The 27,078-nt window shown below is 53.7% G+C and overlaps 1 protein-coding gene across 2 annotated transcripts in view; it reads left to right on the top strand.

Annotated features, from left to right (window-relative positions):
• Window positions 1-4,715, top strand: part of SHISAL1 (shisa like 1) — a 128,736-nt gene extending 124,021 nt beyond the window's left edge. For both annotated transcript variants that reach the window (XM_059187220.1, XM_059187219.1), the window contains exon 5: window positions 2,378-4,715. In XM_059187220.1, coding sequence (XP_059043203.1) covers window position 2,378 — 1 coding nt within the window. In that variant the 3' untranslated portion in view covers window positions 2,379-4,715. The remainder of the gene's footprint in view (window positions 1-2,377) is intronic.
• Window positions 4,716-27,078: the final 22,363 nt, after the last annotated feature.

The following is a 27,078-nucleotide window of genomic DNA, read 5'->3' as shown; positions in this document are numbered from 1 at the left end:
TAGACAGTGTTTATTTTCTCCTTACATATGAGGAATGTCCAAATTAGAATATTTCTATTTTCCTTCCCCTTCTCTCACTTCCACCAAATGACTTTTGTTGATTATATTTTATGATTTTCTTCCCTGTTTACTCTTGTACCTCTAATTTTACTTAAACCTTTTTTTTTCAAGATTTTATTTATTTATTTGACAGACAAAGATCACAAGTAGGCAGAGAGGCAGGCAGAGAGAGAGAGAGAGGAGGAGGAAGCAGGCTCCCTGCTGAGCAGAGAGCCCGATGCGGGACTCGATCCCAGGACCCTGAGATCATGACCCGAGCCGAAGGCAGCGGCTTAACCCACTGAGCCACCCAGGCGCCCTTACTTAAACCTTTGAACGATTCTTGAGATGCCTAAATGTAAGTGATGAAGACAGAGTTTACATAAATTGCCTCCCATTTCTCACCTCTTTACCCCAGTTCTCCGTTTTCTCTTTCATTCTTGCCTATAATAGTCCTAATCCGTGGATCTGTTTCGGACAGTTCTACAGTTCAGTGGATTCTCACTGTTGGTACCATTGCCAGACTCACCCCATTTGGCCTTGGTTATCCCAAGTGTGTCCTCTAGTAATTTATGTAAGAAGGACTCCCAGAAACTGTATTCCAAAAATAGGTTCAAAAAGTGTTTCTGTGGATGTTAAACTTGAAAGATGGTCCATCTGGGTTTTAGATTCTTGGTTCATTCATTCATTCAACAAATATTCATGAAACTATGTTCCAGAACCTGCCTATGTTACTGTTCCAAACCCTGGCAATACAGATGTGAACACGACACACCGACACGGTGGCCCTCTTGTAGCTTACTTTCTGGGTGGGGGAAACAAACAATAAATTAGAACAGTCAGTGAAATCTGTGGTGTGCTGAATAAGTTGGATGCTATGGAGGAAGATAAAGCAGTTAGTGGGGGATCCCTGGACCTGGCTTTGTCATGGAAGCCGCGGAGAAGGCTCTATGGCATCCCAACCCTGACCCCATCACATGTTTCTGCTGATGGAGAGCAGGGAGACTGGCTCTGCTTCTTGGGCTCTCAGCTACTCTGGAAAGAAGGGCTGTGCGGGCTTTGTCAGAGCCACTCCCTCAACTCTCCCGTGCCCCCACCTCCTCCCAACATCCACTGGAGCTTGGTTGAAGATGGTTTATTGGTTAAGAGCTATAATCAGAAGTCCAGCTGCACTGATATGGAGGGGAGCATCGGGGCCCCCACCAGAACCAGGCGTCTTCCTGCTTTCCACTTTACCTGCATTAGTGAGTGTCCCTCCTTCTTGTACTCTTATCTGGATTCATGTCCCTTTCCCTGAGGACTTCCACTTACACAGGACAGGTCATGGGACCACCCATCTGCAAGGATGCCTAGAAAGATAAGTGTTTGTGACTGGACAGTTGCCCTGATAATTGGATAGGAGACGGGGAATTCATAGCACCATCTTGACTCTGCCAGTCAAAGCTGTACATGCCCCATGGGCCAGTGTTTACCCTCCTGACCCTGCCCATTGGTCTCCTGGTCCATTCCTGTGCCAGGAGCATCCTGGTTTCTTCTCCATGGCTTTGTAGGATACAGTCACATCCAGTGATGTGATTCCAAGATTTGTAATGGTTTTTATTATAATTATGAATGGTGTCTGTATCTGCTCTTAATATTTTTGAGAGTTTTTAAAAAAGATTTTATTTATCTGAGACAGAGAGAGTGGGCACCAGCACTGTGAGATCATGACCTGAACTGAAGTTTGATGCTTAACCAACTGAGCCACCCAGGTGCCCCAATATTTTCTAGTTTTTAATACCAAGGGTGACCATACAGTTTATCATCCAAATCAAAACACTTATTGGCATGAAAGAGGAACAACATTAAAAATTATATCAGAACAACAGGTGTTAACTGGGATGACCCAAGCTAAGACACATAATCACTCTGGTAACTGTTGAGACAGATGAATATTGTTGGTTTTATACATTAAACTGCTAATCTCAGGGATTGAAGACCATATCACTGTATCTGCATTGTGTTCTAGGAATTAGCCTGTTGATTCTCTTGGATTTTCTGTGCATATTATCTGCCATTAATTGTAACTCAAGTTCTTTTATTCCACTCCTAAGATGCTATGCTTTTTTTTCTTGTCTTATTACATGGGCCACGAGTGCCGGTGCTGAATGAAGCCATAGTAGAGGCAGGCTTGCTTGTCTTGCTTCCAGTCTTAACATCAAATAGTTCTCTGTATCCAGAAGTCATGCAGTCAGAGAAAACCCAACTTCTCTGGGCACTGAGTCCCGAGAGAAGTGTCCTCAGTGATTCCCCACGGAGGAGACACTGTATGATATTTTGTTTCCTTCTGCTTCCTCAGAAAACCCTTTTGCCGTGCCTCAGGATGGGGGAGGTGAGACCCGAAGCACCTGGCACAGCCTCCAAGGAGACCAACGTCAACAGAGACCCCAGGGAGAGCCGAGGTGGCTGCGGCGGTGGCAGAGGAAGAAATGCCACCTGTGCCCACAACCCCCTTCCGTGGACTTCTAAGACTAGGAGCAAACTCAGGGGTGGGGGCCAGGGGTTCTAAGGCAGGGGTTCAAGACAGGGTCTTGAGCCACCTGTCTGCAAGCAATAGTCCCATTCTGGGCTGGTGGCTTCTGAGAGGGGACGCCATTGTGGACTCAGGATGACCAGCACAAAGCTGTTCCGGCTAATTCAAGCTGCAGGGATTTGGCCTGTGCACCATACCTGTGGGCCCCTTGCCTCCAGTCCCTCCAGTTGTGGCCTGTGGGCCTGTGTCAGAATACTGAATGTGAGTGTGTGTGTGTGTGTGTGTGTGCATAAGTGTGTGTTTGGAGGTATGATTCGGGGTGTTCTTTTTGTTTGGTTGCGTGTTGGTTTCTATTGGAATCCCCACGAGTCCTCTAATGGGCACAGGTCACCAGTGGTGGGGGCCCTGGTCAGCGTCCCCATTCAAACTTCTTGCTGTAGCGGGCAGCCGTGAACCCCCTGGAGTCACCAAGCATGAGGCATGGTCCCGCTATGTCTCAGAGGACATGGGGATTTGAACATGTTAGTGAGGGTTTGTTCTTATGGAATTTACCCCCCTAACAATGTAATAATAGGTGATGAGGCATCTTGGGCCATCCACGGGACAGGCACGGGGGCGCGTGTCTCCATGCACTCCCTCTCTCACTGCCCAGGAGGGGGGTGTGGTGAGCCCCCTGCAGAAATGGCTCTGAGCAGGGAAGGGGCCCAGGGTCACAGAGCCAAGAGGAGACCAGCCACTCTGTTTGATCTTAGGGGTGTAGGAACCCAAAGTCCACACTCCCCAGCCCAGGGGACCCCAGCACAATCCCTGGGACATCTCCCCACTTGCCTCTCAGTGGACTGACTGTTGCCCCAAGATCTCCACCATCACTGCCCTGAAACCTTCATCCACGCAGCACATTCTGTTAAGCACCTGCTGTGTGTCAGACCCCAGGCTGGGCAGTGATGGGAACTGGCCATGAGTCAGGCAGGCCGGGTCCCTGCTCTGAAGGGAGGCCACCATCTGGTGGGATAGATACACAGATCTGAGCTGAACACAGTGACGAGGGCTGTGGAAGCACCAAGGGAAGTTTCCAGAAACCATTCCACTTTAGATTTCTGCATAAACCTGGACGCCTCTAACATCCATCCCCAGAGGTCCCCACCACCACCCACCCCACTGGCTGAGGGCACACACACGGAAGGGCACTGCCCGGGAAACCTTCACATAAATCCCCAAGGACCACAAGGCCAGTGTAGACACACCCATTCCACTGGGGGAGTTTCCAGATCTCCCCCAGCTCTTAGCGCAGTGGACCCTGCTCAGCAAACATGTGTCCCTCTGATGGCGTGTCCACACTCAGCCGGACTCTTGCACGCGTGCTGTCTGCCCTCCAGACACACCGGTGAGCGGGTGATGCTCATGGTGCTGGTCGGCGAACTGGGGAGGGAGGGCCGGCGAGAAGGGAATCGTGAGTACGGACGCTGAGTGCTGGGCCCACAGTCAAGTCGGAACAGTCTGTTCGAGAGCCAGCCACGGGCATTAAAGATGGGGTTGGGGGGTGGGGGAGAGCATCCCAGCACAAAGGCCCTCAGGCAGCAGCGTGCTTGATGCTTTCAAAAGATCCAAAGAAATCAAGGATGGCAGAACCGGCAGGAGGGCAGAGGGGTTGAGGGGGAGGGAGTCCAGGCTCTCTGCAAGGCGTACAGACACAACACCCCATCCTTTGATAAAGCATTTTCCAGCTCCATAAGGAAAGGACTCTCCCCCATTTCGTGGACTAGGAATCTGAGACTCAGGTAGGTCCGTGACCTGCCCAAAGTTCACAAGGCAGGCTGGGGCAGAGCAAACCCGTGGTTTCCCCACATCTCCCCAGACAGGAGGGCCCAAGTGTATGGTTTGGCAACAGCAGAGGGAAAACGTCATTTGAGGTGTTGAGTAGGGATGGGCACATCTTCTTTCCCTGGACGCTGTGGGCAGCCCTGGAGAGGGGCTCAGCTCCCTCTGGCCCAGGGGGATCAACTCTCACTTGCATCAGATGTGCAGAGCCTCGGGAATCAGGGGAACCCGAGGTTCGGGGGGGTACAAGACCCAGATTCTGACGTCAGCTCTGCACTCAGAGCAGTGTGACCTCGGGCCAGGCCTGTGCCTTCTCCGCCCTCAGTTTCCCCCTCGGTAAGAGGAAGGAGTCTCTGGCCTCCTGTGGTCCTGGGCAACGCTCACGCAGCTGCTTACACAGAGTTCCTTCCTTCGGTGGGAAAGAGCTGGCTGCCTCCCCGGCCTGGGGGCCTGAGCCAGAGGCTGCTCTCACCTAGACCAGGCAGGGCTAGGACCCACCTGGTCCGCAGCCCTGAAAATTACAGCTGGCTTCTGGCCCCCTCTCATAGTCTTTTCGGGAGTGACTGGTAACCCTTTAGGGCTTGGGATGGAACATTCTGTTGGAAGGGAGGCTTCCCACTTGTAGCTCGGCACACATCACAGCCGGGGACGTGGGAGGGAGGAAACCACAGTCACCGCCTCTCTGAGTGGCTGAGGGGTGAGATGGGGCGCAGGGCCTGAGCGCCCCGAGTGGAGGGCATGGCTGCTGGGAAGGCACGTGTGAACAGGGCTGTCCCCCCACAATGTCCAGGGCTCCTTAAAACCCCACAGGAGCCCGGCTCGTCCCAGCAAAAACCTGCCCCCCTCCGCCCCCTACTGCGGCAGGCCACTGCGCCAATCGGTAGTGTCCCCGAGAATAAGACACAGGGTAGTGATAAGTTCCAGTAGAGATGTTCAGAGTTAGAGTTCTTAGTGACTTCCAAACCCAGTCTTTCAAGCTGCCTCTGTTTACTTTCTACTGTGAGCTTCTGGCTATCCCCACGTCATTTGTAACCGTAACGATAACCCTAGTGCAAAAAGAGAAATAAAAAGCAGAGAAAGAAGACGACAACGTACCTTCCCGGGGAATCTGGGCCCGACGCCGGTCTGTGTCGTGACTCCTGCTCGCAAGGCCTCTTCCCGCTGGGAACGGTGTGTCGTGGACATGCGGCGTCTGCTTTTCCTCTCGCTTGTGTATGGTGTGATCTGTGTGTTTTGGAACTGATTCAGAACAACACCCAGGCCCTCGGCCCTCACCTTAACCTCAGAAGTCACCCTGAGCCTCAGTCGGGGAGGGGCCCGCCCCTGCCGATGGGCCCGGAGCTGCCAGCTCCAGGGGCACGTCTGACACTGACCCGGACTGGTAGGAAACAGCCTTCGTCGAAAACACGTACAGGAACACGCATGCGCCCACACACCCCTACACGCGGGCACACACGCGGGGGCATCCGGGCCCCCTCGTGGTCTCTGATACCTGAGAAAAACAGGCCAGCGGCTAGCGAGGGTGGGTGGTCCTTCCCTTCATTGTGCGGAACAGCAAGCAGGGAAATATGGCCCCAGGGCTGGAAAGGACGTGGGAAGGGCTGGGGCTGGATCCGGGACAACACGGGGAGGAATGTGGGGTAAGAGACACTTCCAGGCTTCTGCCAAGAGACACTTCCAGGCTCCCCGTCACATCCGAAGCTCTCTCTAGGTCATTTCAGTCTCAGCGACACTGTAGGAGTGGCCGTGCCTGGCACCGTCCCCCGCGCGGACCCCCAGACCGTCGTCTGCTCCAGGTCGGTGTCCTGACCCTCTGCCTTTCCTCCAGCCCAGGCCCTGCCCACTGGCTCAGCTGAATCCCCCGTCCACTGTGTTTACTAGAGTCTCCTCGATCCTTCAACAACCCAAATCCACGTGATAGCCCCCAGTGATGTCATTGGGGGCACTTCCTGTCCGCGGCGAGGGGCAGCCTTGTCAACGCAGGGAGCCGCTATGCCTCCTCGCCCCCGTCGTCTGCTATGGGAACTTGAGGTTGGAGTCATAGAAGGGACTTTCAGGGGTTCTTGACCTTACCGCTGACCTGGTGAGTATCAGATGGGGTCTAGGTGCTCCCTATAAACCGACTCAAGGTCGGGGAGGCAGCCAGCACCCCCCCAACCCCCGGGGAGTGGTGACACCAGGCTCACTGCCACCTGCAGCCCTGGAGCCCATCACCAGCCCAGACTGGGGCGATGCCATTCACCCTGCAGCACACGGACACCACACACCTGCTGTGCGACCGACGCCCCACGAGGCTCCCAGCCTGCCTTGCAACACACCCAGCCGCACATGGCTGTCAAGGGGACGGATACAACCTTGGGGTCCGTGGCCTGAAAAATAGATGTTGACGTTGAGCAATCAGGCGCGAGAGATAGAAGATTCTAGAAAATCCATTCGCTCATGCATGCATTCCTTCATCTGTTCAACAAATATTTGTCCGTCTCTGAACCCAGCACGCACCTGGGAGCAGATCCTGCTGAACACGGAGATGTCGGAGAACATGCGCATGTCCGTGGGAGAGGCTGGGATCCCCCGAGAAGTGATTAGTTGTCCCCAACATTTAGGAGCGCCCAGATCCACAAAGCAAACAGTTTGCCCCTCTGTGAGAGTGACCCTGGAGGTGGCATTGTCCTTACCCCTCAAGTTCTCAGTACCAGACCCTGCCAGATAGTTGGTGCTCAAGAGAGGCTTGGTGAGTGAGCTGCTCTGACCCTTAGTCACACTGTCCCTAAAACTCCTATCTTTACATCAAAACCCTGATGCGTTTGCCCTTGTCAGAGTGACATTCAGGACTGCGGCAGGGCCCACCCCCCAGCTGTACCATTCACAATGCTGTCAGCAAATGTTTCTGGGTCCCCAGGAACAGCGTTCCTATGGACCACATTGGAACAGCCACCCCCGGGGCTGGTGCAGTGAGGTCCCGTGGATTGCCCTACACCGCTCTTCAAAATGTGCAGGAGCCGATGGAAGTTGATAAACAGGCCGGGGGGTGGGGCGGGGGACGTGGATCACTGGGGCACATGGTTGCAAGTCGCAGATGGCGCCGCCACCACGGGCGTCCAGTGGGACCAAACTGGTGACCTGAGCGAATGTCTTCTTGGAGCCCCGCCTGGGTTCTCGTGTGTGTTCTTTCTGTTTCTCCCCTTCTGTATGTTCAAGCTGGTGGGATGCAGATGGGCAAGCCGTCAGTCTGGGTCAGGTGCAATAACTAAGTGGGGTGCCGAAGGGGAAGGGCTCAGTCGCCCCAACAAGGCAGGACCGCCACCCCCCCTGGCTGGTGCGTCCACCCCAGGGTCCGCCAGGCTAGGGCACACAGGTGAGGGTGGGCTAGGGCGGTCCCTCTCTCCCGCGCACCCCGACTTCCCGTGAGCAGGCACAGGGTCTCCCTGAGAGCTGATAACCGGGAAAACCAAAAACCAACAATATTCCTGATAATAATAATGTAATAACAATAATAGTAATAATGTATTTTACACTGCGCTACACTGCTTTTGTCTTTATATACAGTAGTTTTTATAAAGATGTCCTTAGGTTTTAATAAAGGAGTGTCATGTCAACTCTTCCCAGCGTTAAAACTTGCTTTCACGTTTCCAAACGCACTGGCCGCATCCTGCCCTCACGATGTGTCCCTTTTGGCCACGGAGGCTGGGAGAGGAGGGTCCGAGGTCTCGGCTGAGGTCTTGTCCAGTGTGGCACTAGGGGTCCAGCCTGACTTCAGCCCCAAGGGCAGATGGAGAGACCAGACGGGGACCACCTCCCCAGGGACAAGAGCAGGTGGGAAAGCGGACAGAGCGGGCAGGAGGGCGGGCTGGCAAGGTTGCTGCACATTGCCATCTCCTTAAACACTGTGCCGGGCTGGTGAAGCGGGGGCCACTCTTCCCGGATGGGTAGATTCCCATCCCTGGCTCAGACAGTGGCCCTAAATGACTGAGCCCCATCCCGTGGGTTCTCAGAGGAGGACCAGACTTCTGCTCTCCAGGAGGGACAGACACGCTTGTTGGACAAACGGGGGTTTTGCGCCTCCTCTACCTGCCACCCGCGCGGGCCATGTTGGACCCTCTTTCCTCCCAAGTCTCAGCCCCATGAACAATTTGGCCACAGCAGTGTCGCCCCACAAGGGCTGGGGCCGCATCCAGTTCCATTCAAAGCTCCAGTCTCAAACACCATTCTGAGCTCTGCCTCCCACACCCCCCTCCAGACTGGAGTCCTATCCCAGGTCCCAGGGGGCAGAGGAGGACTCAGTGCACCCTGCCCATCCCCGGGGCAGCCAGCATCTGCGCTGGAGCAGAGGAAAGGGCCAGGAAAGGCAGGGGGAAGGGGCTGGTTTGGTGCCACTGTTCTTGCTGCCGTAGGCAAGTTCTGCAGACTTGTCCTTGGGGCACATGGAGGCTTCCTTGGGAGAGCCATGTGGGGTCTCCCCATGCCCCTATTCCTAGGCAAGGAAGACCAGGCCAGGATGTAGCCATTTGTGTGTGCGCGTGTGCACACGCACGCACACACACACACACACACACAGAGGCTCACATATGTACACACTCACATCCTTCCCCTGCTTGGTGTTGGAGAGGAGACAGGACAAATCCCTGAATAAAGACGGTCCTCCTGGAAAGCTGCCGGCTCTCTCCGAGCTGTCCCTTGTGCTGCGGGCAGGATGACCACAGAGGAGAAGGGACAGAGTTTGGCTTCGGATCTCTCCCGGTCTCGGCTGCCCAGCCAAATGTCTTGGACTTGCCCAGATGGGCCGTGGAGTGCCATGGGCAGGCTCGAGACAAAGGAGAGTTGCCATGAGTCCCAGACCAGGAAGTTCCCCAGACCAGGAATTCAGAAGAAGTCACCACGACCCATCCAAAAAAACACAAAAAAGATATGAGAGGAAAAATCCTGTCCAAAACACCTGATCGTCGAAAAGAAATAGATAATTTTCTTTAAAACATTACAAGTTCCAGAAACTGGTACTAGAGAGTGAGAATCTGAAGAGTCCTTTAATTATTAAATAAATTGAATCCATCAGCAAATTATTCCCATAAGGAAGCTCCAGGCCCCGCAAATTCAACCAAAATTCAATCAAAGGAAGATATCAAGCCCATGTCGCACAAGCTCTCCTCCTGGGGAACAGGAGGGAAAAATAAGATAAACGTACAAGAGCATCGAACAGCCTCGACTTGTTTTTCTGAGGCCAGAGGAACGGTGACACCAAAACCCGGCAGAGCGAGCCCCGGTCACCACCACAGATGCCAGAATCCCGATCAACAGGGAGCACGCGGACTCCGGCAGCCCTCATCGGGCGTATCCCAGAAACGTCGGGTTGCTCGACCATCAGGGAACAAGAACTAGGATCTCTCTACAGCATCAGCATCTTAAAGAGAAACACGCTTGATCTTTTCAATCAGCACAGGAAAAATACATGAATAAACGCCAGCACCTGTTCCAGTTTACAAATGCGGGAGCGCAAGGGGACGTTTTCAATCCAGATAGCCGATCCCCGTGAAATGTACAGAAAACGCCACATGGAGCTTGATCCCTGAAATCTTGAAAGCTTTCCTTTCAGGTCAGGAATGAGCCCTCGACCCCTGTTCTCACCGCGTCTGTCCAATGGCGCAGAGCTCCCAGCAGCGCCGCGAGGCAGAGCCGAGGAATCGAAGGTGTAAAGATGAAAACGGAAGAAATTAAAACGTAACTTTCAAGATGATCTGATTGTATCGGGAGGAAATCCAAAATAATCTCATTTAAATTAAAGCCAGTAAGCAAGATACGTACACATATACATATACATGTATGTGTGTATGTATATTTATAAAAATTCATAACATGAAAGTTTATAATATATATACATATATATACATATATATAATTCAAATAAAATCTGATGTGTGTTGCTGAGAACCCTCTATTATACGCCACTCTGGGGCCTGGGCCCCCTCTGATCTGTTCACCACTGTGTCACTCCAAGGCCTCCAAGGCCTCCAAGGTCACCATAGCAAGGAAAGACAGAGCGAGAGGGTCATTCGTCACCTTTTCAACACTTTGGGCTGGGGGGAATAAGTGTCCTTTCCACTCACATTCCACCGGTTGGACCGGGTCCCACAGCCCCAGCTAACTGCCAGGGAGCTAGGAAGAGTCGTCCTCCAAGAACGCAAGCCACGCTTGGTCCCCCATGGAGCGCACACTCACACCTTCTCCAGACAGAGACAACCCAACTGCCATGATCACTACATCCAGCTTGAAACATTGGCTCTTGGATAGATGACCTGCACGGGGGTCTCCAGAGGCTCCGTGCCCACCAGCTCTTGCTCTGGACACCTACAAACTGAAAGAATTTCCTGCCTCCGATACGGACCCCATATTCAATGACAGAGCAAGGTCATTACAAATGCAATGAGCACTTCCACATGGAGACAATGGACACGGGTGGCCGTCTCTGCTCTGTGCGATCGCCGCACCCTGGGGGACAGACCTACCTGGGCCCAAGGCCCCTACCCTGGGGAGGGAGGTAAGATTTCTGGATTAGACGTCTCCTAAGAAAGTACATTGTTGGTCATTCTCGGTGGCCCTTGACAATGTCCTGCCGTCAGATTCCTTGGCTACACATGAAACAGTCATGTGGGAGTGTCCCCTTTGGGGGCTGTGGGATCTCAGCTGCTGTCCGCCCATGGAAGACTGGGGACCCAGTGAAGAGTCAAGAGTCAAGTGTTTTGAGTCCTGGCTTTGGGTTCCTCTCTAATACAGTTTCCTTAAAAATGTAGTAGATATTGATATGTGTGTTTCCAGTGAGTTCCATGTTCCATCTCTCAGCAAAAAGTCTATCTGGGATGGGTGCGGGTCTCCACTTTGCTTACTCGTCATTTTGGCCCCGTGTCCCACTCACAGTATAACGGCAGCCACCTGGAGTCTATCTGGACCTTTCTCGTCTGCTTTTTGCCCTGCAGTTTTTCGAGCCTTTGTTGTTCAAATTCTCCCCAAATCCCTTATCAAGGTATTTTTTACCTTTCCAATTTTGCCAAGCCCCAGATTTTTGAAATTTCTCTATTCTCTTTATTTCTGCCCACGAACAGCCATTTCTCTCCTGAGCTCATGGCTTTCTTGCAAAACCTCATTGAGTGTCGTCAACAGCCAAGCTGCGCTTCTACTCTCCTGCTCTCTCCCCCTCTTGTTTTGCTGTTGCAAGTCCAATAGGCTACAGGTTCACACAGACAGACCTGGGTGAATACGTCACCATCCACAACCTGACCCCCCACCCCCCAGATCCAGCGTTTCCTTGGCACCCGCCACCAGCTGCTAAGCTAATGCCGTATCTTTTAGCCTTTTGATACCTCAACACTGGTTTAAGCCAGGACAGCGTAAGGATACTCGGAGGCCAAAAGAAAGGATTCTCCATCCCTTGTGCAAAGATGATGCACTCCCACCATGCCGCAGGGAAACTGCTCCACGATGTGACTCAAGTCATGATGTGACTCGAGCACTTCCATCTTGTCTCCAGGGCTTTCCCCCAGAGCCTCCCAGACAGGAATGCCCTGGGAGGGAACAGAGATGAAGAAGCATTCTTAATGACCTTATCCCACTGTTACACACTGTCTTCCCAAAGTCCTCCAGATGCAAACATACTGGAAAGACACTATGATCAAAACAATACATGGGGGCACCTGGGTGGCTCAGTTCATGATCCCAGGATCCTGGGATTGAGCCCCACATCGGGCTCTCTGCTCAGCGGGGAGACAAACAGCTTAGAATACAGAAATATAAGGGAGCATATATGGTACTTGATATAACAAAAGTGGTGTTTCAATACAGTGAAGAATTATTAATGAATATATAATTATTAACATTGTTTGACTAAGTCACAAGTATTTACAAGTGATACCAACTGGCTACCCACCCAGGAGAAAAGAAAAGTGGAACCCTATTTCACCATATCTGAAAACCAACGGCCTATTAGAGACTTCAATAAAACAAGAACAATTCAGCAAGAAATTCTAAAAGATTATAGGAACATTCTCAATGTAGGAAAAAGTCCTAATCAAGACCAGACACCCAGTAGCTAAAGAAGTGATAAACAAAGTTAGTTTGTGTTTGGCAAAAGGTAACACAAAGTTAAAATGCGAACAAGAGATTTAAACACAGAGAGCACATACGAGGCTTATATTTAATTTATAGAGAGCACACACAAATCGACAGAGAGGGAATAAACAACCCAATTTCTATAAAAAACAAAAGGGACACCGAGAGGCAACTGACAGAACTAAATCCAGATGGCAACAGACATAGAAAAAGACCTTCCGACACACAGACCTGGGGCAGGGGAGCAGAGTGAAATGAAGAGTTACTGTTGTATACCCGTCAGACCAGCAAAAAACCAAATCTATAAATTTCTCGTTAGCAGCCACGTGAGAAGAGGGTGCTCTCTTGGCACTGTAGTCAGAAATAGAGCCACCGTCACCTCTGTTGGAAGCAATCTGAAAATCTCTATTAAAGTTAAAATACTGTACCCCATTCAACCCCGCATGGATGGGACAGAATTCCACGTGGGAAAGGGAACAAAATGATGCTCGCCCACAAGGCACAGAATCAGTGATATGCTGCTAAGTGATAACAATCTAATTTCGTGGTGCGGGGGAAGCGTGCATTTTTTTATTTATCATAAAATTTACGAACATAAGGGACGCGTGGCGCAGAGTTTACGAGTGATCATAAAATGCGCAATATGCTTGGTTGTAAATTTCGTACAGTCCAATAATCCTTACAGAGGGCTTCCGTTGATTTTTGCCGAACTCTTAGACCTGTAGCCCGCACAGGGTTGTAATCAACGAGCAAGCGTGGGTCCAGCGTGAACGTTCACGGATAGCTCCGTTTTCGTGCATGAGGACGAATAAAATGAAACCAAGACATGCTGGGACTTCACTCCTCTGTCCATGGCATGAATGCCCTCTTTGTCCAGTTAAATACGTTTTCAAGTCCTTGGAGAATGTCCATTTTGGTCATTTTTTTGAGTGTGTGTGCTATTCCCAATGCAATAGCTACAAACATGACACCCTTTGATGTTGAGTTACATCATCAACGTTAGCATTTCTGAAGTACTAGACAACCACCAAGACAGTAAATCAAGTCCTGATCTGTAATGTGTGGCCATTTCCGTGGTGTGTACCTTCTCACCACGGCCATCTGTGAACTACCCGCATGACGTGTCGGATGGGGAAGAGACACACCAAAGCTTGCCGTGACATTGCATGACAACAGATGTTCATCACCTTGACCATCAGTCACGGTGAAATCATTAGGAAGCGATCGTTTTAAGTATTTATTATTGCCTTTGCTTCTCAATAGAATGTATTTAATAAACTACATATTTAATGTAGTTTAATCTCTTTGCTGACTGCACTTAATAACTGGCTCACAAAATTTTCCTGAAAAATTAACAATAGACTCCCACGAGCCAGAACTCTGGCACGGCCCCGGGAATGGCTGGCAAATAAGGAGTCGCCACGCCATGGGATTTTATGCAACTATTTACAAGAACGACTTGGAGTTCTACAAAGGATTTGGAGGGATTTTCACAAAGAACGGCCAAATAAGAAGAACAAAATACAGACAAGAGAGAATAATATCGATCCCGTTTTTGCAACACAACGACCTCCCCCAGCAAAAGCTGTGGACATGTGTGCGTACACATTAATTAGTGGTTGCACGAGTATTCCGAAGGATAAGGCGACACGGTTTGAGGACATAGGGTGTGATGTGTGGGAGAGAGGAAAGGGAGCCAAGCAAAATAGGAAAACAGAACAAAAAGACTGCCAATAAAACAAATTGCACATATGTTAACACATTCTGGCATTTATGCATAATATATGCATGTATGTGTTCATATCATTAAAGCACGTCTTGTTTTTTTTTTTTTTTAAGATTTTATTTATTTATTTAAGAGAGAAAGAGTGAGAGAGCACGAGCAGGGGGAGGGGCAGAGGGAGAGGGAGAAGCAGACTCCCCACTGAGCAGGGAGCTGGATGGGGACTCGATCCCAGGACCCTGGGATCATGACCTGAGCTGAAGACAGATGCTTAACCCACTGAGCTGCCCAGGCACCCCTCATAGAGTACGCTTTAAACCAGGTCCTTCGTGGGACTGTTGTTAGGTTTTCTATTGTTGTGTTCTCCATTGTTGTTGGGTTCTCCATTGTTGTTGGGTTCTCCATTGTTGTGTAGCAATCCCCACCCCAGAATGGAGGATCTTAAATTGCCAACAACCATGTACTGTGACAATTCTGTGGACTCCGAGTGTGCATTTTCTGGGGGCGCTGGCAAGGCTGGGTGGGGCGCGTGCGCCCCCGTGCAGCAAGCGCGTGGCTTCCCCGCGTGGCTGCTTGGGCTTCCCCACCGCATGGTGACCGGGCGCAGGGGAGCGGGTGGGGGTGCAGGAGGAGGGCCAGGAAAATGACACAGGGAGTTGCAGGACTTGCAAGGATTTTGAGTTGCATTTTAGGGGAAAAGTGGGAGATTTTGCAAGGTTTTGAGCTGAGGAACAAATTCTGGCTTCCTGTTTGTTAGGGTTATTTTAAAGATTTCATTCATTCATTCATTCATTTTAAGCAAACTTTGCACCCAGTGTGGGGCTTGAACTCATCACCCCAAGGTCGCACACTTGACCGACTGAACCAGCCGAGGGCTACTGGCTTCCTGTTTTGAGCCCCGCGCTGAGGACAGACGGCAGGGCACAAGGATAGAGGATAAAGGTGGCTTGGACCAGGCTGGACGCAGGGGGCACCGTGGGGAGCGGTCAGGTCCTGGCTGTGCTTCGAAGGCAGACAACACGATTTCCTGCACACCGCGTGTGGGGTGTGAGACAGGCTCCATGGGTGAGCGCAGGGTACGTGGCCTGAGTCACTGAAAGCCAGCAAGGCTAGGAGACTGGGAGTTCAGCCATGGGCGTGTTGGGCTTGAGACGAAGCGGTTCACATCCCGGAGGAACGTCACGGAGGCAGCTGGACACCTGGCTGGAGGTCAGGAGAGAGGCCCAGGTTGGAGGATAGTGTGCAAGTCATTAGCATCTCGACAGAGTTTAACTCCACACGTCAGAATCACTAAGGGAGCCTGTGGCTAATGAAGGGAGGCACAGTGGAAAGACGGAGTCCCGGGACACCGCACTGAGGTGTCAAGCACAAGCTCAAGCACAAGGCGAGTGAGTGTGCGGGGTCCTGAAGCCAGGTGCAGAGACGGCAGCCAGGAGGAGAGGGGGCCCCAACCGCAGAGTCGAGTGCTGCTGGTGGGCAGGGAGCCGGGGTCTGGCAGTGGGTGGGGGTCACCACTGAGTTCATTCAGAGCCGTGTCAGGGGATCTGTGGGGTCAAGGGCCTGCTTGGCCTTGGAGGGCTTTGGAGGGATTCGAGAAAGACGAGGAGGGGTTTTTGCTCTTCCGGGGAGCTTGGCCACCAGGAGAGGGTGGAAGACGGCCGTGAAGGACAGACATGGGGCCGAGAGCCTGTTGAGCACTGGAGAAAGAGCTAGAAGCCTGAGCTCCGAGCTGTACGGAGCCAGCTCCCTCCCTGCTCCTGCCCTCACCCCTCCCTGCCCGCCAGCCGCTCTCAAAGGGAGCCCCCGAACCACACACGGAAGTTCAGCACTCAGGCCGGGGGTGGGCGTTGCCGGGGAACAGCGTGTGCCCCAGATCTGTGGGACCCCCCCCTCACCTTCCCATTAATCGCCTCGGGATATACCCGGAGCGGCTGGCAAATATTCGAGCCAAACTCGGTTGCAGGAGGCAGCAAGACGTGACGGGAACGAGGAATCTGCGGCATGAGCCGGGGAGGCAGGGCCAGACGGGCTCTCGTTGGAAATGTCTATTTGTGGCTCCCCAGCCTAATTTCTGAATATGATAATGAATAAATATTGGTCTTTCCTTCTGAAGCTTGTTCCATTTGGGTAGTTCTATCAAATAGATACCGCCACCTCTTGTTTTCTAGAACAGTGGAGAGGCTGGGGCTCAGGCAGGGGGAGGGTGTCACCCCGCATGGCCCAGGAAGGGGGTCACGGACAAGGAGGGGGTTACGGGAAGGTCAGAGCCCCTTGGAGGGCGTCTAGGGCTGCCCTCAGCTTCCCCTAACCCCCTGCTCTCATCCCTCCAACATACCCTGCCAAGCGCTCATCTCACTATAGCTTGGATACCACCAGGGACGGGAGTCTCACTATCACAAGCAACCCATTTTATTGTTAGACGGTTCAAAAAATGTTAGAAGGTGCTTTCATTTAAAAAACAGTGTTGACCGCTGTTCTGGACATGGGATGCAGTAAGACCTCCAGGGTCCCTGCCCGCAGTGGACAAACAGGAACCCACCCACACAGCAGAAGGAGAGGAGGGAGGAGACACCCACTAGGGCAGAGGCACTAGGGAGGGGTGAGACAGGGACAGGGCAGGTCATAGGGGTGACCAGGAGCTGTGATAGCTTCACGAGCACTGGGGTCAGAGGGAGCCGTACGTGTGAATATCAGAGGACCGCACTCTGGACAGAGGCTGTGGTGTGGGGACCCTCCTGGCCTCTGAGGACAGGAACCCCCCCACCCCGTGATGTGGGTGCCCCTCTTCAGTGTCCTTGTTGGGGTCAGGTTGGTCCCAGGAGCAGAAATAGGACCGGGACCAGGGGGCAGTTGGCAGAAAGGAGCTATACCTCTCTGAGCCTAGAGGCACCGTGTGAGTATGTGCTACCCATGGACCGAGCCCTCCCCCTCCAGGTCCCCACCCCCACCTTCCCCACCCCACCCGCTCTAGGTCTCTGTGGCCTTCCCCCAAGCAGAACCTGCCCCCACCCCCCACCCCTGGAGACCCTCTTTCCTGGCAGCCTTGGGGGACCCGGCTTAGGTTTACTGGACTCTGTGGGGTCTCCCCCCGCATGAAGCTGGGCTCCAGCTGCCTCACCCCCCAGCCCAGCACCCCTCACCCCCGGGGACCTCATGACTACTCCCTGCTGCGGGTCAGCCCCATACAGGCTCCTGTCCCTGCTCTATGTACTAAAGAGAGTCCCCAAAAGACATGTCTGAGTCCTCATCCTCAGGACTGTGAACTTATTTGGACAGAGGGTCTTTGCAGATATGATTAAAATGAGGTCATCCTAGACTTAGGCCAGACCCTACACCCAATGACCGGTGTCCTTCTAAGAGGAAGAGGGGGATATTTGAGGCACAGACACAGAAGAGACCCACAGAGGACATTCTGTGAGAACAAGGAGAGCGGAGGAAGGCGCCACAAACCGCCCCAGGGACACTGGGGGTTCCACGACCACCAGGAGCCCCGAGAAAGCCTGGGACAGCTTCTCCCTCAGGGTCTCCAGAAGGACCCAGCCCTGCCCACATCCTGCTCCAGGACTCGGGTCCGCAGACAGCGACAATGCATTTCCCTTGTCTTAGGCCACCCCGTGGATGTTGGTTTGGCACAACCAACCCAGGGAGGTCTGGAAAGACAGACGACCGCTCAGGTGCAGAGCCGGCAGACCGCTAACAGAACGGGTGGCCGAGGGACCGGCCCGGGGCAGGGTCGGTGAGGGCAGCCCTCACCCTGGGCCTCCTCTTTCTCTCCACACGTGGCTCTGAGCGGCTGGTTCCAGTCCCCAGTCCCAGCCCTGGGCTGCCCCGGGGCTCTGGTACTGGGCTCTCCTGGCTCTCATGCTACAGCTGTGTGGCTTGGAGAATGTTATCGACCTCTCTGGGCTCCTGCCAAGTGAGTGTGCGAGAACTCCCATTGGAGGTTATCCTGAGGTTACCATTATCGCGAGCCACACAGCTAGGAGCGAGTGCTGAGTGGGCGCCCAAGGAGTACCCAGACGGCTGAGGACAAGCCCTCCGTGTACCTTCCGTCTCCCCAGCGAGGGACCGAAGGAACACACGCTGATCGGACAGTATAACCACCCGAAGCCGATGTTTCTTATGCAGAATTTTATTCTTATCATTGGTGGCAGCTTGTGAAATGCGTAGCTAAGTGTATTTAAAGGATTTTACACTTGTGTAAGGATTTCTCTGAAAACTCAGTCATAAATGAGGGGGTGTCCTTTGTCCAAACACACACCTCCCCTGTCCCCAGGGTACAGCCCCAGACCCGGGGCCCCCGAGCCTACCACAGCCAGGCTCTCGGTCTGTGCCAGCCTCCAGCCCTCCTCCTCTCGGCTCCCACTGGATGGGACAACTTGGCCCAGAAGCAGTCGTGCGGTGGAGGGAAGGCACCATTAAAACCTTCTCTGTCCTCACCCGAGACAGGAGCTGGGTCACCTGCCACCATCAGAAAACAGCCTGACACAGCCGAGCGGCCTGCGGGGCCTGTCTGAGACGCCTTCCCCTGCTGGGCTCACTGGCTTGGTTCATCTCGGGCCCGAGCCTGTCTCCAGCCCCATTTGCTCTCTGTGTCCCCCCGGGGGTCTCAGCTCCGTCTCGCCTGAGCAACCGAGAAAAGCCTGCCCCTCACCTCTCAAGCTCAGCAGGGCTTGTGACCACATGAGCTGCAAAGCCCAGGGGACTCCTGCCGCAGGACTTCCAGTCTGGTCACCAAAGGCCACCATCTTCCTCCCGGGACACTCAGGCCCCCGCCCTCCTGCACCCAGCAGCCGCCGTCCTCGGGAGCTGGTCAGTCCCCGGAGTCAGCCAGGCCCACCCTGGGACCGGACAGGCCAGTGGGACACCTTGGACAGGTCTGACCGCCCCAGCCGCTCTGGCCTTTCTACCTGAGGCCCCCACACTCAGGAGGCAGGGGGACTTCGGCAAAAGGAACAGGAAAGCAGTTTCCGCTTGCAAACTGAAATGAGACATGGGACCCTCCCAGGGCCTTGAAAGGTCCCTTGAAAGGGACCCTGAGGTGCCTCCCCTGTCCTCCCTCCCAGGAAATGCACTCTGCCTTTTTAAAAAAGTCTGCCCCTTGTTCCAGAAACCAACCCTGTGTCAGCCAGGATTCCTCGCTGTCTCAACCACATCACAGACCGTGCGTACCCACAAAGATCCCACCAGGGGCCAGCTCTCCCCACAACACTGGGTCTGGGGAAGTATGGGCACTTACAGCACTTACAGCACATGAGACGGGATAGAAGGCATCCTCCGAAGAGTTCCAGGGCAGGGAGAGGATCCCACTGGAATCTCAAGGTCAAAGCGCCCTGGACCTAAAGTGGGGGAGATTGAGGGGGAAGGGTCTTGTCCCCCGACTGAGAACCCCTGAGGTTAGGGGTGTCCCTAGACCTCGTGCCTCATGGGCTTGTCGCATGAATGGGAGGGAAGGGGTCTGAAAGACAGGAAAAGGAGGAGGAAGGAGGGGAGAAGGAAGAGAGGAGGCAGGGGGGAGGAAGACGGGCAGGGAGGAAGGAAAGAGGGAGGCGGTCGAGAACTGACCCTTGGCCCAGAGATGGCAGAACAAGAGCAGAGGCGGGAGAGGAACCTGCGCCACGCCACAAGGAGCTGAACCCAAGCCAGACCTGAGTTTTCCTTCCTGCTCACGGTGCCCTCCTGCCCCCAAGGCTCCGGAGAGTCCATGAGGGCCCCTCCCTGTGTCTCCCCTTCTCACCAGCTTCTATCCCAGCCAGCCAGCTGCTGCGTAAGGTTGCCCTGTGCTGTTCTTTTTCTCAGAGCAGACGCCTTTGTCCAAATGAAGGAGACCTCTCAAACCTCTCAAAATGAAGGATGAACAGGAGGACCCAGGCCTTCCCGGTTTCTTTGTGGTCGACAACTATGGTTCTGGGACCTGGCTAACTCTTAAGAGTCCCCTGGACAGGGTCTAGACCTTCCAGCATCCAAAACGCCCCTGGACCAGGGACTGAGAATGTTTACAGGTGAGACCCAGGATCAGAAGTCCAAGGGCGGCCAAGAGGAGAGCCACCATCCTCGGGCTGCTACTCCACGTGTGCTCCACGGAAGCTGGCAGCATCCAGATCCCCCGGAGCCTGTCAGCAAGGCAGAATCTGTATCAAACACCCAGATGAGTCATGCACGTGCAAATTCTGAGCGGCTGCCTGGTGTTTAATATAAAATCCAGGACGTGCTGCCTGTCCCCGTGGGCCCTGAGTGCTGGGTGTACATCAGCCGGCAGGCCTGTCTGACCCGCACAGCCCGGATTTTGGTGACCCCGGGGTGGTCCGAGCAAGGCTACCTAGGTCTGCGAGCAGCGCCTAGCCCACTAAGAGTGCTCTATTGCCACCTTGCCAGAGGATGCTGGAACCCTGTGCAGACACCTTTCAGGTGGGCGGGCAGCACCTCGGAGGCAGCCCATGCCCTCCTGGCATGCCCTTGCCTGTTGGAAAGCTCGACCTGATCTGATACAGTGTCCTCTGGCCATTGCTGTCTGGGGGTCTCTGCCTCCCCCGGGTGCAGAGGCACTGTTTCCTGCCTCTCTCTGCCCGGGAATTTTAGGCCAATTTCTTTCCTCCAGAACTGCTGCCTCGGCTCTCTCGGTGCCTCAGGCTGGTCCTGAGAACGTCCCCCAGAACATTCCATCTCCCCAGCACACACACACTAATTTTGCCCCAAGAAGAAAGCACCCAAAGCCTTTTGTTAACGGCATATACTGTGTGGCAGGGAAGGCAAGCCACGGACGAATACCGTCCAGGCCAGGGTCCAGGATGGGAGACAGGACGGGGACGAGGGGGATCTTGACCACCTGCATGTGGAGACTCCAGGAGGAGCCAAAACTGGAGAGAGAGAATTGTAACAATCCATTGTTCCCTGTTAGACATCAGCTCTGTGAAACCAGAGACTGTCTCCCATTCCCCACGGCACGAGGGACTAATACACCGAGCAGGGGTCATGACACAGAATGACAGAAAAGTGACATATGCGTATGCGTGTGTGAAGGTGTTCTTACATATATATGCAACTACATGCACACGTACGGATACGCATAACATACGGATGAACATACATCACACGGGGCAAGCAAGGGCAAGGAGACCTCTCACGAGCCAGGGGACTAAAAGCAAAACTGGAATTCCCTGGAGAGAAGCCTCTGCCAAAGCTGGCTTTGTCCTGGGAACATTTGGCCAAGCCAGGTCCCCTGACTGCACGTGGCTCTGGGGTGGGAGGAAAGCCTGGGCCGGGCCTGCTCAAGGGTCACAGCCAGGGAGCCCACATCAAGTGGGGGTCTCCAAGGGGCTGTGCTGTCACCGCTGAAAGAAGTTAGGGCGAAACCCTAACGAGGACACTTGCCCTTATCAATCCTGGCGTGGGGAGAAGGGGAAACCCCCCCCTCTACGGTCACAATCACAAGCCAGCCCTAATGTGGCTATCCTACTAGCCATGGGGGCCGCAGCGCTCAGAATAAGACTTTAATTTGAAGGGAGCCGAATCAGAGTGACCCTCGGGATCTGGCTGAAGGAGATGTGAACTATCTCTGGAGGTTCCCATCTGCAACTTGGGCTTTGAAGAATTACTGATGATGAAGTAGGAAGAACCACCGGCAAAGCTCCCGGAGGACACACAAGGGAGAAGGCACCATGAGTGAGAGGCAGCATCAGACCGCAAAGACAAGCTTCAGGTATCAGCTCACCAGACACTGAACAGATAATAAAGGCGCCCACGGAAGTAAAAGAGGGGATCAGACGTAAGAATAAGGAACAAGAGACCATAAAATGGCTATGAAATTTCGAAAAGGGAGCAAATAAAACTTCCAGCAACAAAAAACGATATAATTGAAATGAAATGAACGGAGTAACCATCAGAGTTGATGCAGGTGTCATAGACAAGCTGCTCCCCCCCCCAAGCTACTGCAGCAACCCATCGGAGAGGGGAGTTCAAACATTTCTTGCTCACGTACAAGTTCAAAGCAGGTGTTCCTGACTGGCAGGCGGCGCCCCCCCCCCCCCGAGAATGATTTCACCTGTGGCTCCACCATCTTCAGCACACGGCTGCCAAGGTCACCCCATTGTCTGCATCACCTGGGTATCCCCGCGGCCTCCTGGAGACCGAGGGCCATAGAGGGACCAGGTCTGGGGACCAGGCTCTGCAATGTTGCATCTTACTTCATTGACATTTCAGTGACTAGGACTCGGACACATGGCTGGGAAATGGGGTCTAGCTGCATGCTCAGCAGCAAGGGAAAGCAGGTTTGGTGAGTGACCAGGCTGTCTGGACCACGCCAGGTGAAGAAGTGTGACGGTCCAGTCAACATGAGCCCCAGTTATTATTTTGCTCACTGCACTCTAAAAGCCCTGCCCATTGTTATTTCAGTTAATCCTCCTGACTCCCATCCTGGGGATTCAGCTAAACAGGGAGGATCCTTCCCATCTTATAAGTAAGGAAACTCATGCTCAGAGAAGGGCCATGTCTTCCCCAAGAGCACAGAGCTGCTGAGGTCAGAGTCCAGGACTTCCCATGACATCTCTCTCCATATCATGGGGAGAAAGGAGAGGGATCATGGAGCCAGAGGTCCTCAATATGCCTCTGTGTTTTCAGCTGAGCTGGTGAACCCACCAGCCTAGGCGCCAGTGAACCCAGGGGCCATTGAAACCAACCGGAGGTCAGAGGAGAAAGTCTAGAGTTGAGCTCAACTTTAACACTGGCTTCCTGGAGCATCAGGGTGGCCAGCTTGGGTCCCAGGATGGGCCCAAGTGGCCGCAGCAGGGCTGCATCTGCCCTACCTCAGGAGAGCTAAGAGGTCCCTATCAGGGGGTCAGCCAACAAATATTTATCCAGTGCCTCTGATGTGCTGAGTAGTGTTGTGGGTTTCAACAAGGAGAGCCTGTGGGCAGGGAACATGCAAAATCCAGTTAAGGTTACCTGATGAGCTAGCTCTTTGCTACCTGATCCTGAAATCCAACAAGGTGCTGGGGTCCAGACCTCACATGGCGGCATTCTCACCAGAACCCATGGAGGGAGGGCCTTTCAGTTCTGTTTTTGCAGGTATAGTGATGGTGAGATGGTGCTGATGGTGGTGATGGAGATGACAAGATGATGGTGATGGTGATGGTGGTGATGATGTTGGTGGTGATGATGATGATGGTGATGGTGCTGATGGTGTGATGGAGACGACAAGATGATGGTGATGGTGATGGTGGTGATGATGTTGGTGGTGATGATGATGATGGTGATGGTGGTGATGGTGGTGATGGAGATGACAAGATGATGGTGATGGTGGTGATGATGTTGGTGGTGATGATGATGATGGTGATGGTGCTGATGGTGGTGATGGAGATGACAAGATGATGGTGATGGTGATGGTGGTGATGATGTTGGTGGTGATGATGATCATGGTGATGGTGGTAATGGTGGTGACGTCATCTGACGTTATTGAACACTATGTGAAAGTAATGTTTCAATGTCAGGTGGATTCTCTTATTTAGCTTTCATAATAACCCTTCAAAAAGCAGATTCCTTTGCTTCCATTTGAAAGAGAAGGAAACTGAGGCTCAAGGAGGTGAGTGACTCATCCTGTATCTGGAGGATGCTCCCAGGATCCCCGCCCCAGAATCTGACTCAAGCATTGCACTAAGACCACGGCACCACCCTGCCTCTCGCGATGGGGCGCTGAGCTCTTCCGGGACAGGGCCTCCATCCAACCGTCTCTATCCCCAGCTCCGAGCCCAGGGCCTGCACACTGGTAGGTGCTTAGGGAAGGTCTATTAGGAACAGCTTGTGCATGATGATTTGTACAGATGTAAAATCCCACCTAAGCCTTAATGCATCGCCTTTACAAGCAATAAGCACACCAATCAATTGGAAACGCTCGTGGATAAATGAACGAATTCATGCAGGTGTTGGCCAACCCACACCAGTTGGCTGGCTCTTCCCAGAAGAATCATGTCTGGGACATCCCCATTGTCCACTTTCCGACCAGCCAGGCCTCCCAGAACTGCTGCCCCAGCTCAGCCCAGGCCCCCACGGATCAAGACACCCTGACCGCTCCCTAAGTTAAACCACCCGAGGGTGAGGACCCCGTGAGCTCCCAGGTGGCAAAGGCCTGTGATGCCCCTCAGCCTCGGCTGCTCAGGTCTTACAGGGAAAGAGCCGATAGGGGGAGGGACTGGAGGAGGGGAGGTGGCGGCTTTGATCCGTTGCCAAAGAGAGAGAGAGGGGAGGAACACACTTCTCTCCAGACAAGCTGTTCGCTTACCAGCTGACTTGGGTAAAAGAAAAAATATTCCTAGTGCCATCTGTTCCCAGAGTGGGGCTGGTGTGGGGCCCGGGGCTTCCTGCCGTTCAGGCAGCCAGACCCAGTTTCAGAATCCGAGACAGCTGCCCCCTGGATTATTTTGGGAAGCGGCTCAACTCCGCAGCACCCTGGCCTTCCTTCGAGGCATTTCCCATCACTCCGAAGCTGTTGGCACGCCCGGCCCCACACTGCCGGCTCCTTCTCAGGCCTGCCTGTCCTCCCTTGCAGCCACTGTCATTCTCCTTCCCACATCCCCCGCAGCCCCTGCAGGAGTCAGACTCCCCGGGGTGGAGGGGGTGGGGGGCCAGAGACAGCCAGCTAAGCGGAGGGAAGGGCTCCCTGTCCGCCTCCCTGCTCTCCTCTGTGAGACCCACAGCCTCCACCGCCCCCCAAGCACCAGCGGGGACCCCCAAAGGCATCCAGCCGGGGCCCCAAGGCATCCGCCCAGTGCCGCCAGGGCTCCTCCTCCCTCATGGACTCCTCAAGGATTGTCCCTTTTGTGAAAGCTGAGCTCCTGGAACGGGGGGAATGGGGCATCTCAGGCAATGGGTGACGGCAGTGTGGGAAAGGCCTAGAAACCGCTACAAGCAGATAGGAAGGGTCGAGGGGATGGGGTAGACCACGAGGCCGGCAGACCAGGAGGACCCAGGGCATTTGATGCCGTGGGGAGGCTGGGGATTTAGAGCAGGACACTACTGTGATCATGTTCCCAGGACAGAAAACCCCCCAGTGTTGGAGTAGATCTGGGGTCACAGGGGAGGCAGGTAGAGAGCCCAGCTGGGGAGTCACCATATCCCGGTCGCCCCTGGAGGGTGAGAGCCGGAACCTCTCCACAGGCAGAGAGAAAGAAGGGAAGGTGTGACTTTGAGAGGCAAGCCGAGGGCATGACTTGGTCCCTAGGAAGAAGGGGAGGGGACAGCTAGATGAGCCACGGGTCTGGGGCCTGGGGTCTGGGGGCGGGAGGCAGGAGATGGGGCATCAGGGGTAGGACAGGGGAAGGGGAGCTCTGACTTGGACATGGAGAGTTGGGAGGGTCTCCCAAGGGAAGCTGTGCCCGTGGGTCTGGTCAGGAAGGGGGATGATTTGGGGCAGGGGCTGGCGGTGGGGGGGGACAGAGTCATTGTCTGATGAGGGCAGAGTCTCAGATTGGCCAGATGGGAGGGATTCTCGGGCGGATGATGGGGAGGGTTCCACGGCGACAGGAGGTACTTAGTGCTACAGAACCATGCACTTTGAAGAGGCCCAAATGGCCAGCTTATCGAGTGCATTTTGCCACAATTTAAAAAAAAAAAAAAAATGATTGAATCCTGCTTAAAAGGCAGAGGCATTCAGATTGGTCAGAAAGATACAACTACTTGTGTCTGTGAGGAATCCTCTTTAAACACGGAGATGCGACAGTTCGATAGTAGAAAGACGGAAAAGATCATCTCGCTGTGTTAGTATCAGACAAATGAGGTTTCAGAGCAGGCGACATTCTGGAGCACAAGGAGACACAGGAGATGCTCCAAGGGGTGTCCTCTCCGTCTGCGCGCACCCCCGCGCTTCCCGCCTTCCAGGTGGCCGGTCCTCTCCGTCCTCCATGGCTAGAGCTGGCTCGCGACACCTGTCGGCTCTTCCCTCCTCCAGCCGCCCCCTCCTCCCCTCCCCGCCTCTCTTCCAGAGCCTTCCAGCAGGCATTCCCACAGCCTAGGGCCTCTGGTCCTGCCCCATCAGTCCTGGTCATCTTCACACCAGGCTCCGAGAAAGCAGGAATCAGGGCCGCCCGGCTGCCTCTGCTCCCTCCCGTACACGCACGTCACCCGTGTTCTGTCCGACGGCAAAATTCAATGCTTTGTTCACAGCTTTACTGAGGAATAATCATACGATCTGGTAAGTCTTGATGGTTGCCTATAATCATGTACCCACCACGCCAACAGTCATGACGCAGGCAAGCCCACCTCCCCCAAAGCTTCCCTTGTGCCTCTTCGTGGTCCATCCCCCTTCCTAAGCCCCTGGTCCTGGGGACCACCCCTCTCTCTCCACTGCTGCAGTTTTGCCTTTTCTAGAATTTCTTATAAACTCTATCATCGGTACGTGGTCTGCTGTGTCTCTGATCTTCCACTCTGCCCAGCGCTACTGACGTCTTCCACATCGGTTCTGGATCAACACCCCTTTCCACAATGCTGAGCGGAACCTCCATGTACGAACATACCGTAATGCATTTACCAGCATATGGTCCCTTGTGTCCTTCCCAGTCTGAGGTTTTGGTGAACAGTACTGCTATTCACATGTAAGTCTTTGTGTGGACACGTGTTTTCATTTTCCTGGGATAAACACCTAATGGTGAAACGGCTGGGTCCTACGGTGAGTGTCTGTTTTCGTTTCGAAGAAACTGCCAAACGCCTTTCCAAAGTAAAGGTACCGATTGGCATTCCCACCAGGCATGGACGAGAATGCTCCACATCCTTGCCCACACTTGGAATTGTTGGACTTTTCAATTTAGCCTTTCTAGGAGGTGGACAGCGGTAGTTCCCATGGTTTTCATTTTATTTCCCTAATGACACATGATGTGTGGTGACTCCGAGTCGGGCAGCTCCCGCT

The sequence above is a fragment of the Mustela lutreola genome, chromosome 8, assembly GCF_030435805.1.
Source record: "Mustela lutreola isolate mMusLut2 chromosome 8, mMusLut2.pri, whole genome shotgun sequence".
In the NCBI taxonomy this organism is placed as follows: Eukaryota; Metazoa; Chordata; class Mammalia; order Carnivora; family Mustelidae; genus Mustela; species Mustela lutreola.
Note: the sequence above shows the minus strand (reverse complement) of the source record. Positions and strands in the feature narration are given on the sequence as shown.